This window comes from Macrosteles quadrilineatus, unplaced genomic scaffold (genome assembly GCF_028750875.1).
Source record: "Macrosteles quadrilineatus isolate MER2022 unplaced genomic scaffold, UCM_ALF_1.0 Scaffold_9__3_contigs__length_116548681, whole genome shotgun sequence".
NCBI classification, from domain to species: Eukaryota; Metazoa; Arthropoda; class Insecta; order Hemiptera; family Cicadellidae; genus Macrosteles; species Macrosteles quadrilineatus.
In genome coordinates, this window is record NW_026542602.1 from 103,238,714 (window position 1) to 103,257,546 (window position 18,833).

Here is an 18,833-nt window from a genome sequence, read left to right on the forward strand (position 1 = left end):
CAAGATTATCTCGTTCGCATGGCTCAATCACGTCCTGGTTGAAGTTTGTTCGCTACGCTCACTCACCTTTAGGTTGGAGCTCGTTCGCTGCGCTCACTTGCCTTCAGGTTAGCTCGTTCGCTACGCTAACTCGCCTCCAGGTTGAAGTTCGTTCGCTACGCTCACTCACCTTTTGGTTGCAAATTAGCTGTTGTCATAAATGTAAAAGAAATAATAGTGCTGCACCCTGTTGGCAAATCCTTGTAACTTTAATGCTATTGAACATCATAGAACAGAACCAACTTGTTTAATTGAAACAGCTGTTAAGATTCAATAATTCCATTTCTCATAAGGTTAACATGGGAAACTCCAGAGCCACTGGGGCGTAGCCCGAAAGGATTTTTGAAATAATAATATGCCTATATGTTAATCGGGAATGTGAGCTATCATCATGCCAAATTTCAGCCCAATCCGACCAGTATTTTTCGCGCTCACTTGTCACAAACATACATCCATACATCCATACATCCAAACTTTCTCATTTATAATATTAGTAGGATACATCCATACATCCAAACTTTCTCATTTATAATATTAGTAGGATGATGTTTTGCTTATATCCATTCCTTGATGCTAAGTATTTAATTTTGTTTAATTCTATCTCATAATTTTTCTTTGTCATTGGAATGTTCAAAAGACGATTCAAAAAACATGAACAATAACACGATTTCAAAATTTACTGAAAACCAACTCAATCAGACCTAATGATACCATCAAATTCTAACCATTCTTGGAAATACAAACTATCTGCTCTCAGATCCATGCTAAATCGTCTTTGGACATATAACATGTTGCCTCCGTCCCAAAAAATATTAAAACACATAATAATAAACTACAAATCCAGTATCTACAAAGTAAAAGGCCAGGGACATGAAAACGTACGTTTTTAAATTTTCACTCAGGTACCATGTCAAGGTCTGCGTATGAGATCCCTTGGCCTATCGACTGGAGATCAAAGGGAAGAACACGTTAACTTATCATAGTCAAAAGGATCTCATGGTTCACCAAGGACCTGGGATTTGACGGAGAATGAGGACCTGTGAATGAGGGCGCACAATAAGCTGTTCCAGCTGCGATGCAATCCCATGGTCATTTATAAGCCCTGCCCCCTGCCCTCTGTTAAAAAGTTATCTAAACGGTACATTAAAAACAAATGCATAATGTTGGCTTTCATTAAACCACGTTTAATGCCAGCGTTTAACAACGTTTACCCACCGGAGTTAAGGAACACATGTTGACAAAAACTAATGTTTCCTAATAACACTACTTTTTGAACAAAAACCTTTTATGTTGGAAACAGTTTTTTAGTGTTTACAACAGAAATTTTGTGTTGTAAATTTTGTCCCATCAGGACCAGAGAAGTCGGTAAAGATCAAAGGGTGTTCCAACCTACTTATGACCTTTAACCAAGGCTCTCTTATCATGATATAGCGAATTCCTTCATTTTTGGCCCTGCCTCATGTCCCAAAGTACAGTCGAAACCCTGTTTAGTGAAAATTATTAATTTGATCTATCTTGGGGCTTAAGCAAAATCAAAAGCTGCTTGCTGGCATCTGATTCTGAGCAGTGTATCCACTATAGCGTCTTGGTTTCCCCACCCGCAAACTGGAAAACCTCTTTAGAGAAGGAGTGGGGGGCATGACGTCACTCTGCTCTTTAGGGAACACCATTACCGTAACAAGACGAATTGATTCCGTCGGGGTTCGTGGCGTAGTTGATAGCATCTCGGACTCGTGATCTGGAGGTCCCCAGATCAAATCCCACCGACGACACTTTACTTTTTGTCCAAGGTTTTGCTTAGATTGCGAATACTTCTTAAATGTACATCTTTTGTTAGGATTTGAGGCATTTATGATTTTATTTTTTATAATAACAAATTTTATAATTAAAAATAAATCATAAGTAAACTCCTTCATTAGATTTTTATTTTATATCTTTTTTATATTATCAGCCAGTTTGGTTGGTTAGGTTTGGTTATAACAGTTTAATTTTATAATTAAATATTTTAAAATTAATTTTATAATTAAAAATTAGTTATAAGTAAACCTTAATTCGATTTTCATTTTATATCTTTTTATATTATCAGCAAGTTTGGTTGGTTAGGTTAGGTTATGACAGTTTAATTTTATAATTAAATATTTTAAAATTAATTTCATAGTTAAAAAGTTAATTTTCTAACTAAATATAAAATAAATTTAAAGATTTTCTTATCGACGTTAGGGGCTCTCCCACAATCCCCCACTCTTTCGCAGAAAAGGTTCTCATCAGTTTGCGGGTGAGGAAAATGAGATGCTAGTGTGTATCCACACGACCAAAAAAATAATCCCGCTTGCCGGGTCGAAAAATCCCGTTTAATCCCAATTTTGAATTATGGAAAATCCCGTTTTATCCCGCATGTTTTTTTATTAAATTCCGAGTGTTATATTTGACGTACCATGTTTAAATAGTTGTTTAAACATTGCTATTATCTTTTGCTACACTAGTTTAATCAATTGTAGTTCGTTTTCCCCTCAAGTTAAATAATAAAAAAAAAACGCAATAGCTGAAAATCCCGTTTTATCCCGATCGTGGTCTAAAAATCCTGTTTTCGGGATAATAATCCCGAGAATGGAAACACTGAAAAAATATAAGAATTTTGGTATTACTATTATTTGTACGTATAGTTTTATGGGATTGTATTCGTTCATTTCATTCTCATACGCGACTTCGGAGCGAGTACGCGGTTTAAACACTGGAGTTAAAGGTGGCCATGGCGTACTCCTCGTCTATTTGAAATGAAATGTCTTTGTTTGCTTGTTAACATAAAAAAACATGTATTGCAATCATCAATGTTATAGTCACTTATTAACAAAGCAAACCATGCAAAAATACAGATTTGAGTATAAAACCATGCGTTCTACTCTACAAAGTTCTACTCAAACTAAATACTAAAGCCCCCCACACACTACCAGACCAGACCTCCAGACCAGACCGTCTGGTCTGGCGTCTGGCACTTGTCTTAGGCCGGTTTTATGCACCGCGACAGTCGCAGGTCGCGTGTCGCGGCGCGACTCAAGTTCTATTGAGTTAAATGGGAGCATTTATGCACCGCGACAGCGACAAACTGCCGCGGAGCGACTCTAAATACCCGCGACAGGTTTTAGAATCGCAGCTTCAAAAAATGTGTCGCGCGCGGTTCAAGTTCTATTGGATCAAATGGGCACGTTTATGCACCGCGACAGTCGCGGCGCGACAGTAGTATTTTTCATACTCCACGTGGTATATTCTCCATATATTTGTATTAATTAATGTTAATAATTAGTATATAAATGAGTTCTTTACTCTTTATTTGTAATATAAATTACATAATTATATTATGTAATGACATTTTTAAGAGGGTTGACCCAATTCCAACTGTAAATTGTATGTGTTGTTTAAATAACTGGGGTTTTGTCACTAACGTGTACAACACTACAGGGTCTATATTTAAACAACTTAATAATCACTTCTACATCAAAACACAACACACAACATTGGATTGAGAACAGACTGATTTCTTTAATTCCCCCACCACCGGATGTGAGTTTACGCGACAAAAAAGTGTCGCAGTCGCGTGACATTTTTGTCAGCCGCAAGACGTGGCGCGACTCGCGACTCGCGACTGTCGCGGTGCATAAAACCAGCCTTAACGTATGTGGGGCTGTCTGCAGACCGATTTTCTCGGACCAGACTGTCTGCGTGTCTGATGGTTGAACCCTCAGACCACAGACGGTCTGAGGTTCCCCCACCACTATTTTTGTCTGGTCTGTGAGTGTGTAGCACTGTCTGTCAGACGGCCGACCATCGTGACAGTCTTCATCCATTTGTTGGAGTTCTCACCACGGTCTCTCAATTACGAATGTTAGACCGTCTGGTCTGGGAGTGTGTAGAGCCGTCCAAGACGGTCTGGTTGCAGCCAGACGGTCTGGTCTGGAGGTCTGGTCTGGTAGTGTGTGGGGGGCTTTATAAGCATACCTTTTTTACGCCACACTAAATTATTTTGACGAACTTACCAAGCAAGGATTTAGTCCAGAAAACAGCTGTTTGCCGCCAGCTTATTCAAATGAGGTGTCATTGCGTTAATTAATACTGTTCTGCAATGAGTTTTACCGGACACCAATCAGCTGATTATACTGTATTTGAGTGGCAATGATTGGGTATAAATAAAAACATAACCTCTCTTAGAGGTTATGACCATTGAGATATTATTATAGCTCAGTGGTTATGACTAGCGATTTTTAGTCCTTTAGTTGGTGGAAATATATAAGGATTTGTACAGATTTATTAGTATGGCGTAAACTATTGTACGTAACTCGTCCAAAATGTGTGTACCGGACTCGTATGGTAATCCCGTACTCGACTTCGTCTCGCACGGGAACGACCACACTCGTCCGGTAAACACTTATTTTCAGGACTTGTAACGTATAAAACCGTAAAACGTAATATACTCACTATTTCGATATCCTGAAGTCTGGCTAGACATTTTATTGATTGGCCAAATAGTAAAAAATACCCCCGCCGCAGCAAACCTACAGACTAAGCGAATTTTAACTTGTCTGATTACATTTTTACTAAAATATTTCCATAAATAAGACATATTTATTCCCAATTTAAATAACATTAGATTTAACCAGTGCTTAGGTTTGCTGCTACGGGGAAGGTAAAAAGTGTTTTTGACCATATGTCAATAGGATAGAATGAAATAAATAAATTTGAAAAAATTGTATAAACATATATCCATAAACAAGTAAACTACAACAGTTTTCATTTTCTCCATAAGAATAACATGGGAATTTTAAATTACACTTTTTTTGAATTTTCTCCGTGACTGTTAGGCATAAAACAGCGCTTCAATATACTAAATTATTTCTTTTTTAAGCTCAACAATATGGTTGAGAAATAAATTGCAACAATTTTTATTTTTAGGGTAAAAATGGGAAAAACCCATTTTTACTCCATAAAACCCCCCATAAACCCCTGTTCCCATGGTCCGATTATGTTGGTTCGCGAACTCGTTCGAATAAACGTTGGTTTACACGTTTGTAAAATCGGATCATATTTACTCGAGTTATCGCGCTAACGGACACATATATAAATATATATATATGAATTTGAACGGATGGTGTTTTTGGCTTCTGGGGACCTCAAAACGAAAAAGTAAATCGGTCCCGAGTCTAGGTCTTACCATGAGGAAATTCGCTAAAAACAATTTTGAATTTTTTATTTTTCAGTTCTTTTATTGATTTTGGTAATTTATTTAAAAATATTGCTCCCTTATTTTCAGAGAACAGAGAACATCCCTTATGTCAAGGGAGCAATATTTTTCAATAAATTACCAAAGTCAATAATAGAACTGAAAGGAAAAAAAAATCAAAATTTAAATTACACTTCAATTGTACAAATTGGTTAAGTAAGACGACTGGGAAAGGGATGTAACATGGGAAACTCTTATTTTATTAAATATATATAGATAGATTATTTGTTATAGTATTTGTGACATATCTTACACAACATTCCATGAGCTGAGGTTGAGAACACTGTAACGTGTCTTGAATTTGTTCTGGTTTCTATCTATCAAAATGTTTTATTGATTGGCCTCAACCAAAACAGAAAGTCTTTTTAGTTTTTGTTGACAATTTATATCGTGATCGAAAAATATGATAATGGATGTGGCTCTAGGATATTAACTCTCGTAAATTGTAGAATCAATTTGTTATTCCAGTTTTTAGCGAATTTCCTTATTTTATTTGTACTGCGATAGAACAGAACACATCTCTCTACACCAGTGCTTCAATCTTGCGGCCATAGTAAGGACTACGTGATGTTTTGTTCAATAATGTTTTCTAGTTCTAAGAGATGGAGCTGCCTAGTGCCAAAGATTGAAATACTAACTGGTTCCCGAGGTAAAGCAGATTTAAAATTATTTTGAATTGTATAGACTTGTTTGATATTTATAGACTTTCGTTTGTTTACACACTAACACAGCATTCTTGTTGCGCACATTATACTTGTCTCCATTAACTTATGCTATGGCTTCTTTGTGACCTGATTATTTTCCATTCTTATCAAAATACTGCTAACTTAGTTTACATCAAATAACTTATTAGAGGGTTGTACATTCCATACTAGGCCTATCAAATTTTAATATGGTTCAGTTTAGTATCAAGCAGATAAGACCAGGCTCATGTTTATTTTGGTATAACTTAACTAAAATGATTAAATTAGGCTCAACCCTGTCTTGCTTTAAAAGAGAATGTATAAACTAAAGCATTACAGTACACTGTAACTTCATGTTTATCATCCTTAATTTTAGCGTTTTAGGCTAACTCTCTTAATGTGTTTCCAAAACTAAGCATATTTTGGCAGTGACTTGTAACTGTTGCCTTTTTTGCATAATGTAAGTTCATTAACTTTTCTGAGCAAGTTTAAGTAACAAACAGTGACCAATGAATAACATGAACTGACTTAAGTTAATGTACTTCCTAGATAAGCCAATATGCTCGAAAATGAGCAAAAATGCAACTGGTAATAAAAGAATAAAGAACAAAAACACAAACAGCAAGACCTCAATCAAAGAGTCATTCTAAAGTAACTTCTATGACTGATAATAGAAAGATGAAAAATATTAGGCCTAGTTGAAAAAAAATTATAAAAGTTATCTACAATATTTAAATATAGATCCGCTCTCGTACTGCTTTGGTTACCGGTACATCTCTTATGTACTGTAGGCGGGTGCACTCTATGAGCACGTAGATGTCAACTACACACTGTAAAGTGAGTTTTTCAGACCTATGGTAGCAAGCTAAATCCCTCTTGACGCCAACCAGTACGATACACACAAGTGTACTCTAGCATTGTTAAATTATTTCTACGATATGTTCTGTTTTAGGTGTGATTATATTAGGGGCCCCTACCAAAGTCTCCGGTTGGGAACATAAGAGGGTAAGCAAGTGGTAACGGATCTAGAACGGATACCGTCAACCGGGGCTACTTTGACTCGCGGGGCTACAATGATAAAACTGTTATTTTTACCTAAAATATTTTTTTTATTTTAGTTTTAGTAGTACTGTAACCATGGTAACTTATATTAAAATCTTCCTTATAACATAGGTAATCTTATTTTCACACTCACTCAAAAATATATATATTTTTTGTTACCTATCATAAAAAATATTTTAACATGAATCGATTTTTTCGCAAAAAAATATGTCCCCGAACTTTTGTATGAAGCCAAGTATGAATGAAGATGAGTGTAGGATGAGTGGCGCGATCTTGTAGTCTTGTTAGTGACTAAGGCCAAAATTTCTTACACACAGCTGTTAATTAACAGCCCATACAGCTGATGGCAACTAAGGGACCTACCTAATAACCACAATTCGTGACCTCCTAGTACAGTAGAGTCTTGCAAACTCGGCGTAATGTGGACTGGAAGGGTGCCGAGTTTGTGAAATGCCGGGTTATCGGGAACTAGATTAAAAATAAGAACAATAGAATTGTTAAGCTTTTTAACCTGCTTTTTTATTTATATTTATATTACAAGTCAGTATTAAGTCGTCAGATAGTACAACAAATCCTTGGTACGAGTTGCGAACGATTTGACTTGAGCTGGCTTGCGTCCATGTTTTACTTGGACTCAAAAAATCACTAATTTTCTGAGCCAGGTGATGGCCGAGTTATCCAGACTGATGGGTTATCGAGGGCCAAGTTTGCAGGACTCTACTGTAGCTAGATTACAGGACGACGCCACCCGTCACAGTCTCATAAAACCTTCCATAAACCTCTGTTCCCATAGTCCAATTATGCTGGTTTGCGAACTCATTCAAACAAACGTAAGTTTACCCTAATCAAAGGGAAAATATGTAAATTGATTTACAGTTTCTTAAGACCCTATCGAGACCGGACTTAGGTCAGATAATTCAAAAGGTCGGTTAAAACGGGCCACCCCTAAAAACTAAAAAAAAAATGAAGTCCTATTCATTTGGAATTATAATTTAAATAATCATTACCTATACTGAAGTGGTATGTCCATTATTTACAAAATAAACTACACTTATCTCCTTTTAGAAAAGTCACAAATAAACCTAAAATACGGTAAGGTCAAATACTTTCAGTGGAATAAATTATAGTTGTGGCAAGGAGTCAATAAAAATTCTTATTTTAATACCTTAAGAGTTCTTATAAAGGCTAGCGGCCATCTTAGATGATTTCAAATAGCTGCTGAAGAGTTAGGCCGTTAGGCCTATTTATCTTCCAAAAATATTTTTTCAAAGACCAAAGTGATTACTAGGCGGCGTTAACAGGAGCATCCACAAAATTGAGCGGAGTCATCAAGGGTTCATATTATATTGTTTTTGTCATAGGCCCTACTGCAGTAAAAGCAGTCGTTTTAATGCATGTGTTGCGGGTCTAAAGTAGCATTTTTACTCTTTAGGGATTAAAAATAGTTTTTAGCCTAACCGAGTAAAAATCAGCTGTTATCAACTCAGTTGTAAATTTCGATTGTAAACGATTGCATGTATCGAAAATATTTTATCGATTTGTGCTTCGTAATCATTTTGACCTACAGTCTATAGTCTCTTCCCATAGCATTTTAGTATTGCAGATACATTAATCTATTCCCACACTCAACACTGCTCACCTTTACTGCTTCCTTCACCACCCCCTACGTCGTGGACCTGTTTCCCTCTCTTCCCATAGCATTTTAGGATTGCAGATACATTAATGTAATTGTCAAAGACAGTTCCCAAACTCTGCACTGCTAGCCTTACTACTTGCTTCACCATTTCCTTCTTCATCGTCCTGTTTCCTTCCCTTCTCATAGCATTTAAGTATTACAGATACATTTATCTAACTGCCCAAACGGTTCCCCCACTCTGCACTGCCAGCCTTTAATACTTCCTTCACCACTTCCTCCGTCAAGGGGCCTGTTTCCTTCCCTTCTCATAGCATTTTAGGATTGAAGATACATTAATCTAACTGCCATAGACGATTCTCACACTATGCTCATACTGTACTACTTCCTAAGCCACTTCCTACGTCGTGGATCTGTTTTCATCACTTTCCATATCATTTTAGGATTTTAGATACGTTAATCTAATTGCCACAAACATTCCCCACACTCTCACACTGCTAGCCTTTACTACTTCTTTCATCATTTCCTATGTCGTGGGCATGCTTCCATCCCTTCTCATAGCATTTCAGCATTGCAGATACATTAATCTAACTGCTACAAACGGTTTCCAGTTCCCACATTCCACACTGCTCACCTTATTACTTCCTTTACCACTTCCTACGTCGCGGACCTGTTTCTTTCCCTTCCAATAGCATTTTAGGATTTCAGATACCTTAATCTAATCGTCATAAAAAGTTCCCACACTCCGGACTGCTCGCCTTTAATACTATTCCTTCACTACCTCCTACGTCACGGACCTGTTTCCCTCCCTTCCCATAGCATCATAGGATTGCAGATACCTTAATCTAATGGTCATAAACAGATCCCACACCCCAAACAGCTTGCCTTTACTACTTCCTTCACCACTTCCTACGTCGCGGACCTTTTTCCTTCCCTTCCAATAGCATTTTAGGATTGCAGATACCTTAATCTAATCGTCATAAACAGTTCCCACACTCCGGACAGCTCGCCTTGACTAATTCCTTCACCACTTCCTACGTCGCGGACCTGTTTTCCTCCCTTCCCATAGAATTTTAGGGATGCAGATACCTTAATCTAATTGTCATAAACAGTTTCCACACTCCAGACTGCTCACTTTTACTACTTCTTTCACCATTTCCTACGTCACGGACCTCAAGCTAGTGTCGTCATTTGATTATATTTATGATCCATACCGTTTCTGTTCTAATATCGGTGGAATAATGCTATCAGCTATATCTATATTTACTGAATTCAAAAGTCAACAGCTGATCATATGTCTTTGTTTATGTGTCAAATACTGCTTCCATAAGGATTACATTGAAACTTTGAGACCCAGTGGGGCAGATTCCTGAGAGACTTTTTTAACGCCATATACTGTAGAAGTTGGCACTCACCGATATGGTCTTTATCACCATGCAAAATTTGAAAACGATTGGTTCAACCGTCTAGGAGGAGTTTGCGTATTACGAAATGCATGAGAGTCGACGTATAAGAGCTTCGCTCGCTCCGCTCAATAATTTAAAAATCTAATAAACCTTGGGATTATGTTCTTTTTAGTTTTGAATTGTTCTCCAAGGGAACCAAAAAATTTTGTCCATGCAAGCTAACGACCATCACTTGGATTTGTCTACCACAAGAGCAATGTTAATTTTCAAACAGCCGCTGAAGAGTTATTAACCATCTCAAAATATTTTTTACGCCACACTACACTATTTTGACGAACTTCCCATGCAAGGATTTAGTCAAGAAAACAGCTGTTTGCCGACAGCCTAATTAAATGGGGTTTCATTGCGTACTAGTGTACTGTAATGAGTTTTACCGGACACCAAACAGCTGATTATACTGCATTTGGCAATGAGTGTTACTAAACAAAAACATAACCTCTCTTAGAGGTTATGACTAGTGATTGTTAGTCCTTTAGTCAGTGGTAATATATAAGGATTTGTACAGATTTAGTAGTATATGGTGTAAAATTTTGTACGTCACTCGTCCAAAATGTGTTTACCAGACTCGTATGGTAATCCCGTACTTGACTTCGTCTCGCACGGGAACGACCACACTCGTCTGGTAAACACCTATTTTCAGGACTAGTAACGTAATGTTATACTATTTCAAACACCAGAGTGATAGTAATTTAAATATCTAGTAAACTGTGAGATTGGAGATTTTTTTATAGTTTTTTAATTGTTAAATGAGTTAGAACGCCCGAGCTCCAAGGACTTTAAAGTAATATATTGATGCTTTCCAAATCTATTGTAATACAGTACAGAACATGTGGTAGAGAGTTTTAATGATGTTATTCAACCTCGTTGTCACTAATTCACTGTTGCCAGAAATTTTGCCTTAACTGTGAAGTGGCTTCCTCAGAATGCCTATATAATACATTTTAAAAGCTCAGGTATCTGGTAGAAATTACTGGAACCAGCGTGGGTGAGCCCTCCCCCCTGCATTGCATGCCAAATAACACCACCATGAACAAGTTAATTTAATAAATAGAGATCTAAGGAATTGTTTTAAGTTAAAAATAAAATTGTCAACTGAAATACTTAGGGATGGAGCATATCTAAAACCATTCCTAAGCTCATTGATTTAAGGAATTGAAAAAAAAAACTAGAGACTTAAGTGTTGCCCAATAAATATCTTTTATTTTAAAGTTCCATTTATTTTTTTTCAGTTGGTTGCTATGTTGTGAAAGATTGAAGAATTGAGGCCAATATTGTAAGTTAAAAAAAATTAATAAATAAAACAAAATGGTGACAGAAAGCAAAGAGAAAAAGACATTTATCCTCCCTAAGTGGGAGGAATATGTGGTCTCTAAAATGAACCAACTATACAACAAGTCAGAATTGTGTGACGTCACTTTGAAGTTTCCTAATGATACCACTATCATTCAGGTAAGCCAACAAATAAACTAGTTTGGCTAATTAAGTTGGAATATGGTATCTTGTAATTGGACAATGGAATTAACATTACAAAAATATCAACGGTGAATATATTCTACCCCATATTGACAAATAGGTTTTAGTACCATAGCAGAACAAGAATTCAGTGAGTAAAAAAATATACACTAGAATGATTTTCACATTTTTGATCTTTGGAGAGTCTGTGAATGTAATTTTCCATCAGGCTTTAGTTGATATTCACCAGAACTGGGTCCTCATAATACTAACGTTAATTTAATTTTGTAATACAAAAATGTTTCATGTAAATTATAGACCTATAACTGTGTCACCCTATTGTTGTCACATAAATTAATATCTCAAGTTCATTAATGTTGCATAGGCCTACTTTGGTAGGCTATATGAAAACTGAAGTTTTTTCTTTTTTTTAATTTTTTTTTAACTCTTCCATTTTCTTCTCAAACGGTACTACCTTAATATTCTTACAATGAGTGCTTAACATTCAAGACTGAGTATTATTTGGTCTAGATTTGTAACAGGGAATGCTGTAGGAAGTACGTATGTGTTGGTTAAACATATCACGCCATTCTACCATTAATTAGCATTGCTGATTTTTGCAAAAGAGAGTTCAGTTACACTCAGTGGCGTAGCGACAGTGGCGGCGTCAGGCTAGGATTTTTTTTTACTTTGTTGTCAAGCGTGATAGGGGTGGAAGGAATGTGTAGGGTAGTTTTAACTATTGCCACAACGAGCGCTGAGTGCTGCGATCCGTCATCACAATTATTATTATTTGATCACTGATCAGTCAAATAAGCGAATACTGTAGTGATTCGTGAGGTTATGTTTATTGTGCCATGCGCGCCGGTATTTGAGTTGTTAATTTATTAATATACCTAGAAGTGTTGTTTAGTGCTAATAATGAACTATTAATTCGGTTAAAAATATGTCTACAATGTATGTGGGTGGTAAGTTTTAACACAGAGAGTTAAGTTAAAGCTGCTAGGCCCGCCAAACCCCGATTTTAGTTATTACACAATATCAAAAATCCTGTAAAAGTAGAAAAGGATTTAAATGTTTGTACTGTTCAATTTTGGCTTAGATAATGCCCAAACGGGCATTCCCACTGTTTAGGTGCACTTGGTAAAGCTATCCTGTTTTGAGGAGATTTCTAAGTAAGGATAAGTTCCGTCCAATGAACTTAATTTAAATTCATGATTTTATTTTTGAACACCCTAATCAAATAGGTTAAATATAATAATCCCAATTAAAATACCAATCTGTTTTTTAAAAATTATTATGTCTTGATTGCATAAAAACGCTAGTTTGGAGTTATTATTTTTCAAAAGTTTTTATGGGGGAGGTATATTTTACAAACTTTACTGTTTATTGAAAAAAATTTAAATTACTTTTACAATGAAAATTACAATCAATGCTTGACTAGGAACCAAGATGATTTACAACTGCCCATTCACAGGCTTACTGCTCTTGAAAATCTTCCACAGCATTTAGGGAACAAATGTACAACAAATTATCTGGACGTATCTAAATTGTTAATTGATAAGGCATATTATAATGTTATTTAACTTTTTATTAACGATGTGTTGACTGAATTTTAGTAATTTATGTTTTTTTTGTTTTTTTTTTTGTCTTAAGCTTTGTTTTTAGCTGACAATTTCATCTGTCACGTCAGCTTTGCTGAATTTTAATGTAAGGTAATGTAAAAATAAAGGATTGACTAAACATGTTGTTTTGCAGGCTCATAAAGTGATTTTAAAAGCGTGTAGTGGCTTTTTTGATGTATTACCTCCTGCCTCTGGCGCAGTTGTCCTGCACATGCCCAAGAACATCAAACCTGCACACGTTAGAGCACTAATAGAGTAAGTGAACTTGTCAAATTATATGAATAGTAGGCTATTTTTGAAATAAAGTAGACTACAGGTAGTTATACAATTGTATGGATTTTCTTAATTTTGTTGAGGTCTAGATAGTTTAAAAGTTCACTCATACACCTGTTATTTCATATAGCATCTCATCTTTTGATCTACGTTACTTTCCCGAATAAATAGTGATAAATAGTGACTATTCAGTCTACTACAGTTTTTTTTTTCCATTAGTGTTAAAAAATACTTATGTTATCAAACCGTAATAATATTAATGCAAAATTTCATAAAATTTTGTAAACAATTTTATTTGAACCCTTTTTAGTCCTAAATTAAATAAAGGGCTGGAGCTTAATTATTTTTTGCCAAAATATTTTAAAACTTTAAGGTTATGTTTTATATTTAATTTTCTTGAAATAATTCATGGATCATAGACAGATTTTCCTTAGCACTGAACTAATTTTGGTTGGCCTACTAAAGTTATGAAAAAAATTAAATTTGATTTGATGGGTTAAGCCTAAAGAAAACTTAAGCTAGACAGATATATCTGTCTGCCGCCCGTAGTGATAATCATGAAATTTGAACAAATTGCCAATAATCTGGAGTATTCTTGTGGGCGGTAGAGGGACATATCAGTAAACCTTATTATTCCTTCCCTTGTTTGATTTTTTTATATTCATAAAAATTTATCTATCATTCTGAAGTAAATCTAAACCATTCAGTTCCCCCTCCTGTGTCCACATTCCCTTTCCCTACCAAGACTTCCACTATGTAAAGACTGTTCTTCAGGTTCATCAAATCCATCACATTCCCTACTATTATTTTCAATGCCAAGTATGAAATCCCTCAAATTATTTATTATTGCCAATCACACAAAAAATAACCCATTTATAATGCAGTATATTGTTCATTTGTATTGTAAACAATGTAGGCCTATATCAATATGTTCTTTGGACGGATATATTCGTCTTTAGCCCCACCCTAGCTGAACGACGAAAAATCGGTCGGTCGTCTGTGCGAGCGATTCTTGTCTGACGACGGAATTGAGTGTCCACACTGAGCCGTGCAGTCGTCGCAGTAACTGACGACCATTGTTGCCATGTTATCAGTTGAGAAAAGACGTAAGCTCGTGCTGCTAGACAGTTCTTCTACAATTCATGCTTGGATAAAAAAAAAAATATTTGGATGCAGGAGTGCTAGAAATGAGAATTCTAAGGACAGGTATGAATTTGGTGAGATTCATCATTTGAATGAAAAAGTTGATGAGATTGTATCTTGAACTTTTTAAAAACTACACTAGGATGTCAATGGATACATTTGACTACATCGTTGCCAAATTAAAGAAGGAATTAACATTGAAGACAACAAACATTAGGCCTATGCGGCCAAACTCTGTGCCAGAAAGCCTTATTTTAATGCCTCACTCTTCCAAGGTTTACAACCGCAATAGTCGGTCGGTCGTACGGCACCGTCGCTTGCATCGTCGGTCGCCCAACTAGGACGCTCCCATGCTTATCCACATTTTTGAAATGTTTTGGTGCGAATGATTCGCTCGCACGGACAACCGACCGATTTTTCGTCCCATAGCTAAGACCTCAGTCCAGAAAAGAAATTTATCAAGACGGATATATCTGTTCAAGGCCCAGGAAGAGTTAAAAAATAATTTTTACTTAAGTTTCTGATTAATCTCAGTTTTATTTGGTGTTTCAGCTGCATGTACACTGGTAAACTTGAGTATGTAGCTGGAGAGAAGAGTCGTCTTTGTTTGGTAGCCAAACAGCTGGGAATGAATTACATTATTGAAATACTGCAAAAGCAGGTAAAGTCCTTTGAATACTTGATAGTTGATAGAAAAAATCATTTATTTTAACACTTTAACTATCATGTCAGCCCAATCAGCCCAACACCAAGCTTGGAGAATAAAGGCGTTGGGCCAATCAGGCTGACAGCGTGCCGCCAACAGTGTTATACATTTTTTCCGCTAGAGAAAAGTTGACACAGTCTCGCAGCGATTATATGAACTGTGTTGGCTCGTCAATAACCAGGCTACACAGAGTTTCTTTATTCTTCCTTCCAAACCCTGTTGTATACAAATTCAAATCAGGCGGTATATTGTCAGTCCGACTGGCCCAACACGATTTTGTTTGTTCGTTTTATTTAAACTTTTTAGCCATGATTTACCATGATTATTTATTGCTTTAATTTAATATCTGAAAAATAAATAATTTTATAAATTATGTAGATTGATTTACGATATAACACACCATGCTGAATTTGTTGTAATCAGGTTGTGATTTTGTAAGCGCTAAGTATTGGCAAGACATATTTATATCTATATTTATAAACGAGGAAGTTTGTATGTTTGAACGTTATGAGCTCGTACACCGTTGGACCGATTGCCACGAAACTTACGGTACATACGTGTACAATATCATGGAATAGGTTTATCCACCACCAATTTTGTGATCCGTCCAATGGGCTCCACCCCAGTGGCTCTAGAGTTTCCCCATGTTAACCTTATGAGTACTTATATTTAAATGGATTTAAAGAATCTTAACAGCTGGTTCAACTAAACAATTTGATTCTGTTATGTTCAATAGCATTAAAAAGTTAATAGGTTTACCATAAGGGTGCAGCACTATTATTTTTTTAAATTTATGACAACAGCTAATTTGCAAGCAAAAGGTGAGTGAGCGTAGCGAACCAACTTCAACCTAGAGGTGAGTTAGCGTAGCGAACGAGCTAAACTTGAAGGCAAGTGAGCGCAGCGAACGACCTCCAACCTAAAGGCGAAAAGCGTAGCAAACGAACTTCAACCAGGACGTGATTGGGCGATGCGAACAAGCTCATCTTGAAAATGAATGAGCATTTGACATGAAACCACATTTGGACAGGATGACATCTGTCGGGCCAGCTAGTAATATTATAAATGTGAAAGTTTGTGTGTTTGTTTGTTTGGGTGTCTGAAGTTCAATCACGCATAAACCACTGGACGGATTGGGCTGAAATTTGGCATGATGATGGCTTACATTCCCGATTAACATATAGGCATATTCTTATCTCAAAAATCCTTTCGGGCTCCGCCCCAGCGGCTCTGTAATTCCCCATGTTAACCTTATGAGTATTCATATTTAAAGGGAATTAAAGAATTTAGTCAGCTGTTTCAACTAAAAAAGTTGGTTCTATGATATGGAAAAGCATTAAAAAGTTATAAGATTTACCAACAGGGTGCAGCACTATATTTTTTTTGCATTTATGTAACAGCTATCAAGCAGCAACCAAAAACTGTGATAGGCCTACTAAATGAGAACTAACTGTCAAAGTAGGATTGTTTACAGTTATGTTTGTTTTTAATTTCATGAATAATTTAATTTAATAATTTAATGAAAAATTTGTTGAAACTTTTTGAAATTTTTCGAAATTTTTTTGAAATTTTTTGAATTTTTTTTTTGAAATTTTTTGAAACTTAAAATTTTTTGAATTTTTTTAAAGTTTTTTTTTTAACTTTTAACACAGTTAGCTGTACCTTGTCAACGTATTCTGTAGTGGCCGGGTGAGATAGACTTTTTTGTGGAGTATTTTATTAAATATTTCACCATTTTTGTTATTACTGTAACATTTTTCATTTTCGTCCGCCAAATCAAAAATGGATTTTATAACTGTAAGTGATAATGCTGCAGCCACTAGGTCTAGCCTTAAGTAATGTGAAAAACAATCCCGGGCTCGTGCCTGCGTCCAAAGACAAAAAAAATAAAAATTTAATAAAAAAAACGTTTAATCCGAAATATTCGGTAATCCGAAATGGGCCCGGTCCCAACCATTTCGGACTAACGGGACTCTACTGTAGAACATTATGGCTATGGTAGATGTGTAATACTATAGAATACTGTAAATTTAAAAAAGCTAATTTTATAAAAAATAGTGTCCTCCCTTATTGCAAACGCAAAGCTTGAGTATAACTGCAATAAGCATTTTATACTTATATTCCAACCCCGTACGAAGGACGGGTACTCTGCTAGTATTTATATAAAATAGGCTAATGTTAGCATAAAAACTTGTTTCCAAAACATACATATATTTGTTAGTACTAGTTTACTTGAGAGATATGGGAATATGTTCAATTATCTATATATTAATAGGCAAGCGTGTTTCTTTAAAACCTTTTTCTTCAGCTCGTGTGCATCGCAGGGAATATCTACGCATACTGTTAGAAAGCTATTTTCCTGTAGATGTGCAGAATCTCTTTATAAATTAAATAGACCCAAAAATAAACACACAAAAATTAGTTCAAAATTTAAAAAAAGAGAAAAAAACTAGTGTACCTGTTGCTTGAATTCGAGCAATTGCAAAGTATTAAAGGCATTATTTTAAAATGAATAACAGTCATAATTTCCAATGACCTTAAAAGAGTCAACTCAAAGATTATGGAAATACTCACGATGTACACAACATTTCGATATAATCAAAATTTCTTGTAAATATCTTTCATTTTTCAAAAGCTGATCTTGTTTTTCACATTTTCTACTAATGTTTCCCACTCTTAGCCGCATTAGGTTGTCCATAATAACAATTACCTATAAATAAAAAAAATATTTCTATTTTTTCTACTTGGTGGTGTTCTATGAATTTCCTATGTTTCCATAGTTTGCAAATTGGCTCTTTCAATGATTTATCAAGAAATGCAGCACAGTGTTAATTCGGGTTTATTTTCAGTATAGGCCTATATCAAATTGTCCAGACTTTCTCGCTTTTTTCTTTTGTAATATTTACGCCAACCCAAATTCAAATAGTAATAGTTAATTTTAACCAAGTCATAAATGTCTGTAGCACACATTTCCTTAAATTGCAACTAAAATATAACCAGCAATTAAATTATGCAGCTGATCATAATGTAAACAAATATGTTCTTCACAAGGATAACATAAGAACTTGAAAACCCACTGGGGCAGAGTCCAAGAGACTTTTTTAAAAAAGGAAGGTCAGTTTGCAAATCAACACACCTAGAGGAACATTTTGGTATATAATATGCGGGATTAAATCTTAAAACAAAAAAAAATTAATTGTTCACAAAGTTTCATGTAGCGTATTAATAATATAGATATCTGTCCGTGAACAAGATAACTTGAGTTATTTTTGTCCGATTTTGATGAAATTCGGTTTAAAGGTGTAAGTCGGGATAACCTTGAATGAGTTCGCAAACCAGCATGATCAGACCATAGGAACAGGGTTTTATGGGGTAAAAAATTGTGTTTTTTTTCATTTTTAACCGACTTCCCCACTACCAACAAAAGGAGGAGGTTCTCAATTTGTTTGTGGCGATGTTTTTTTTTCTATGTATGTTCA

The 18,833-nt window shown here is 35.6% G+C and overlaps 1 protein-coding gene across 1 annotated transcript in view; it reads left to right on the plus strand.

The window, feature by feature from the left end:
• The first annotated feature begins 5,654 nt into the window (after positions 1-5,654).
• Positions 5,655-18,833, plus strand: part of LOC129003154 (centrosome-associated zinc finger protein CP190-like) — a 28,237-nt gene continuing 15,058 nt past the window's right edge. The window contains exons 1-4 of the mRNA XM_054431410.1: positions 5,655-5,960; positions 11,385-11,604; positions 13,366-13,487; positions 15,201-15,309. Of these exons, the coding sequence (XP_054287385.1) occupies positions 11,461-11,604; positions 13,366-13,487; positions 15,201-15,309 (375 nt within the window). The 5' untranslated portion in view covers positions 5,655-5,960; positions 11,385-11,460. The remainder of the gene's footprint in view (positions 5,961-11,384; positions 11,605-13,365; positions 13,488-15,200; positions 15,310-18,833) is intronic.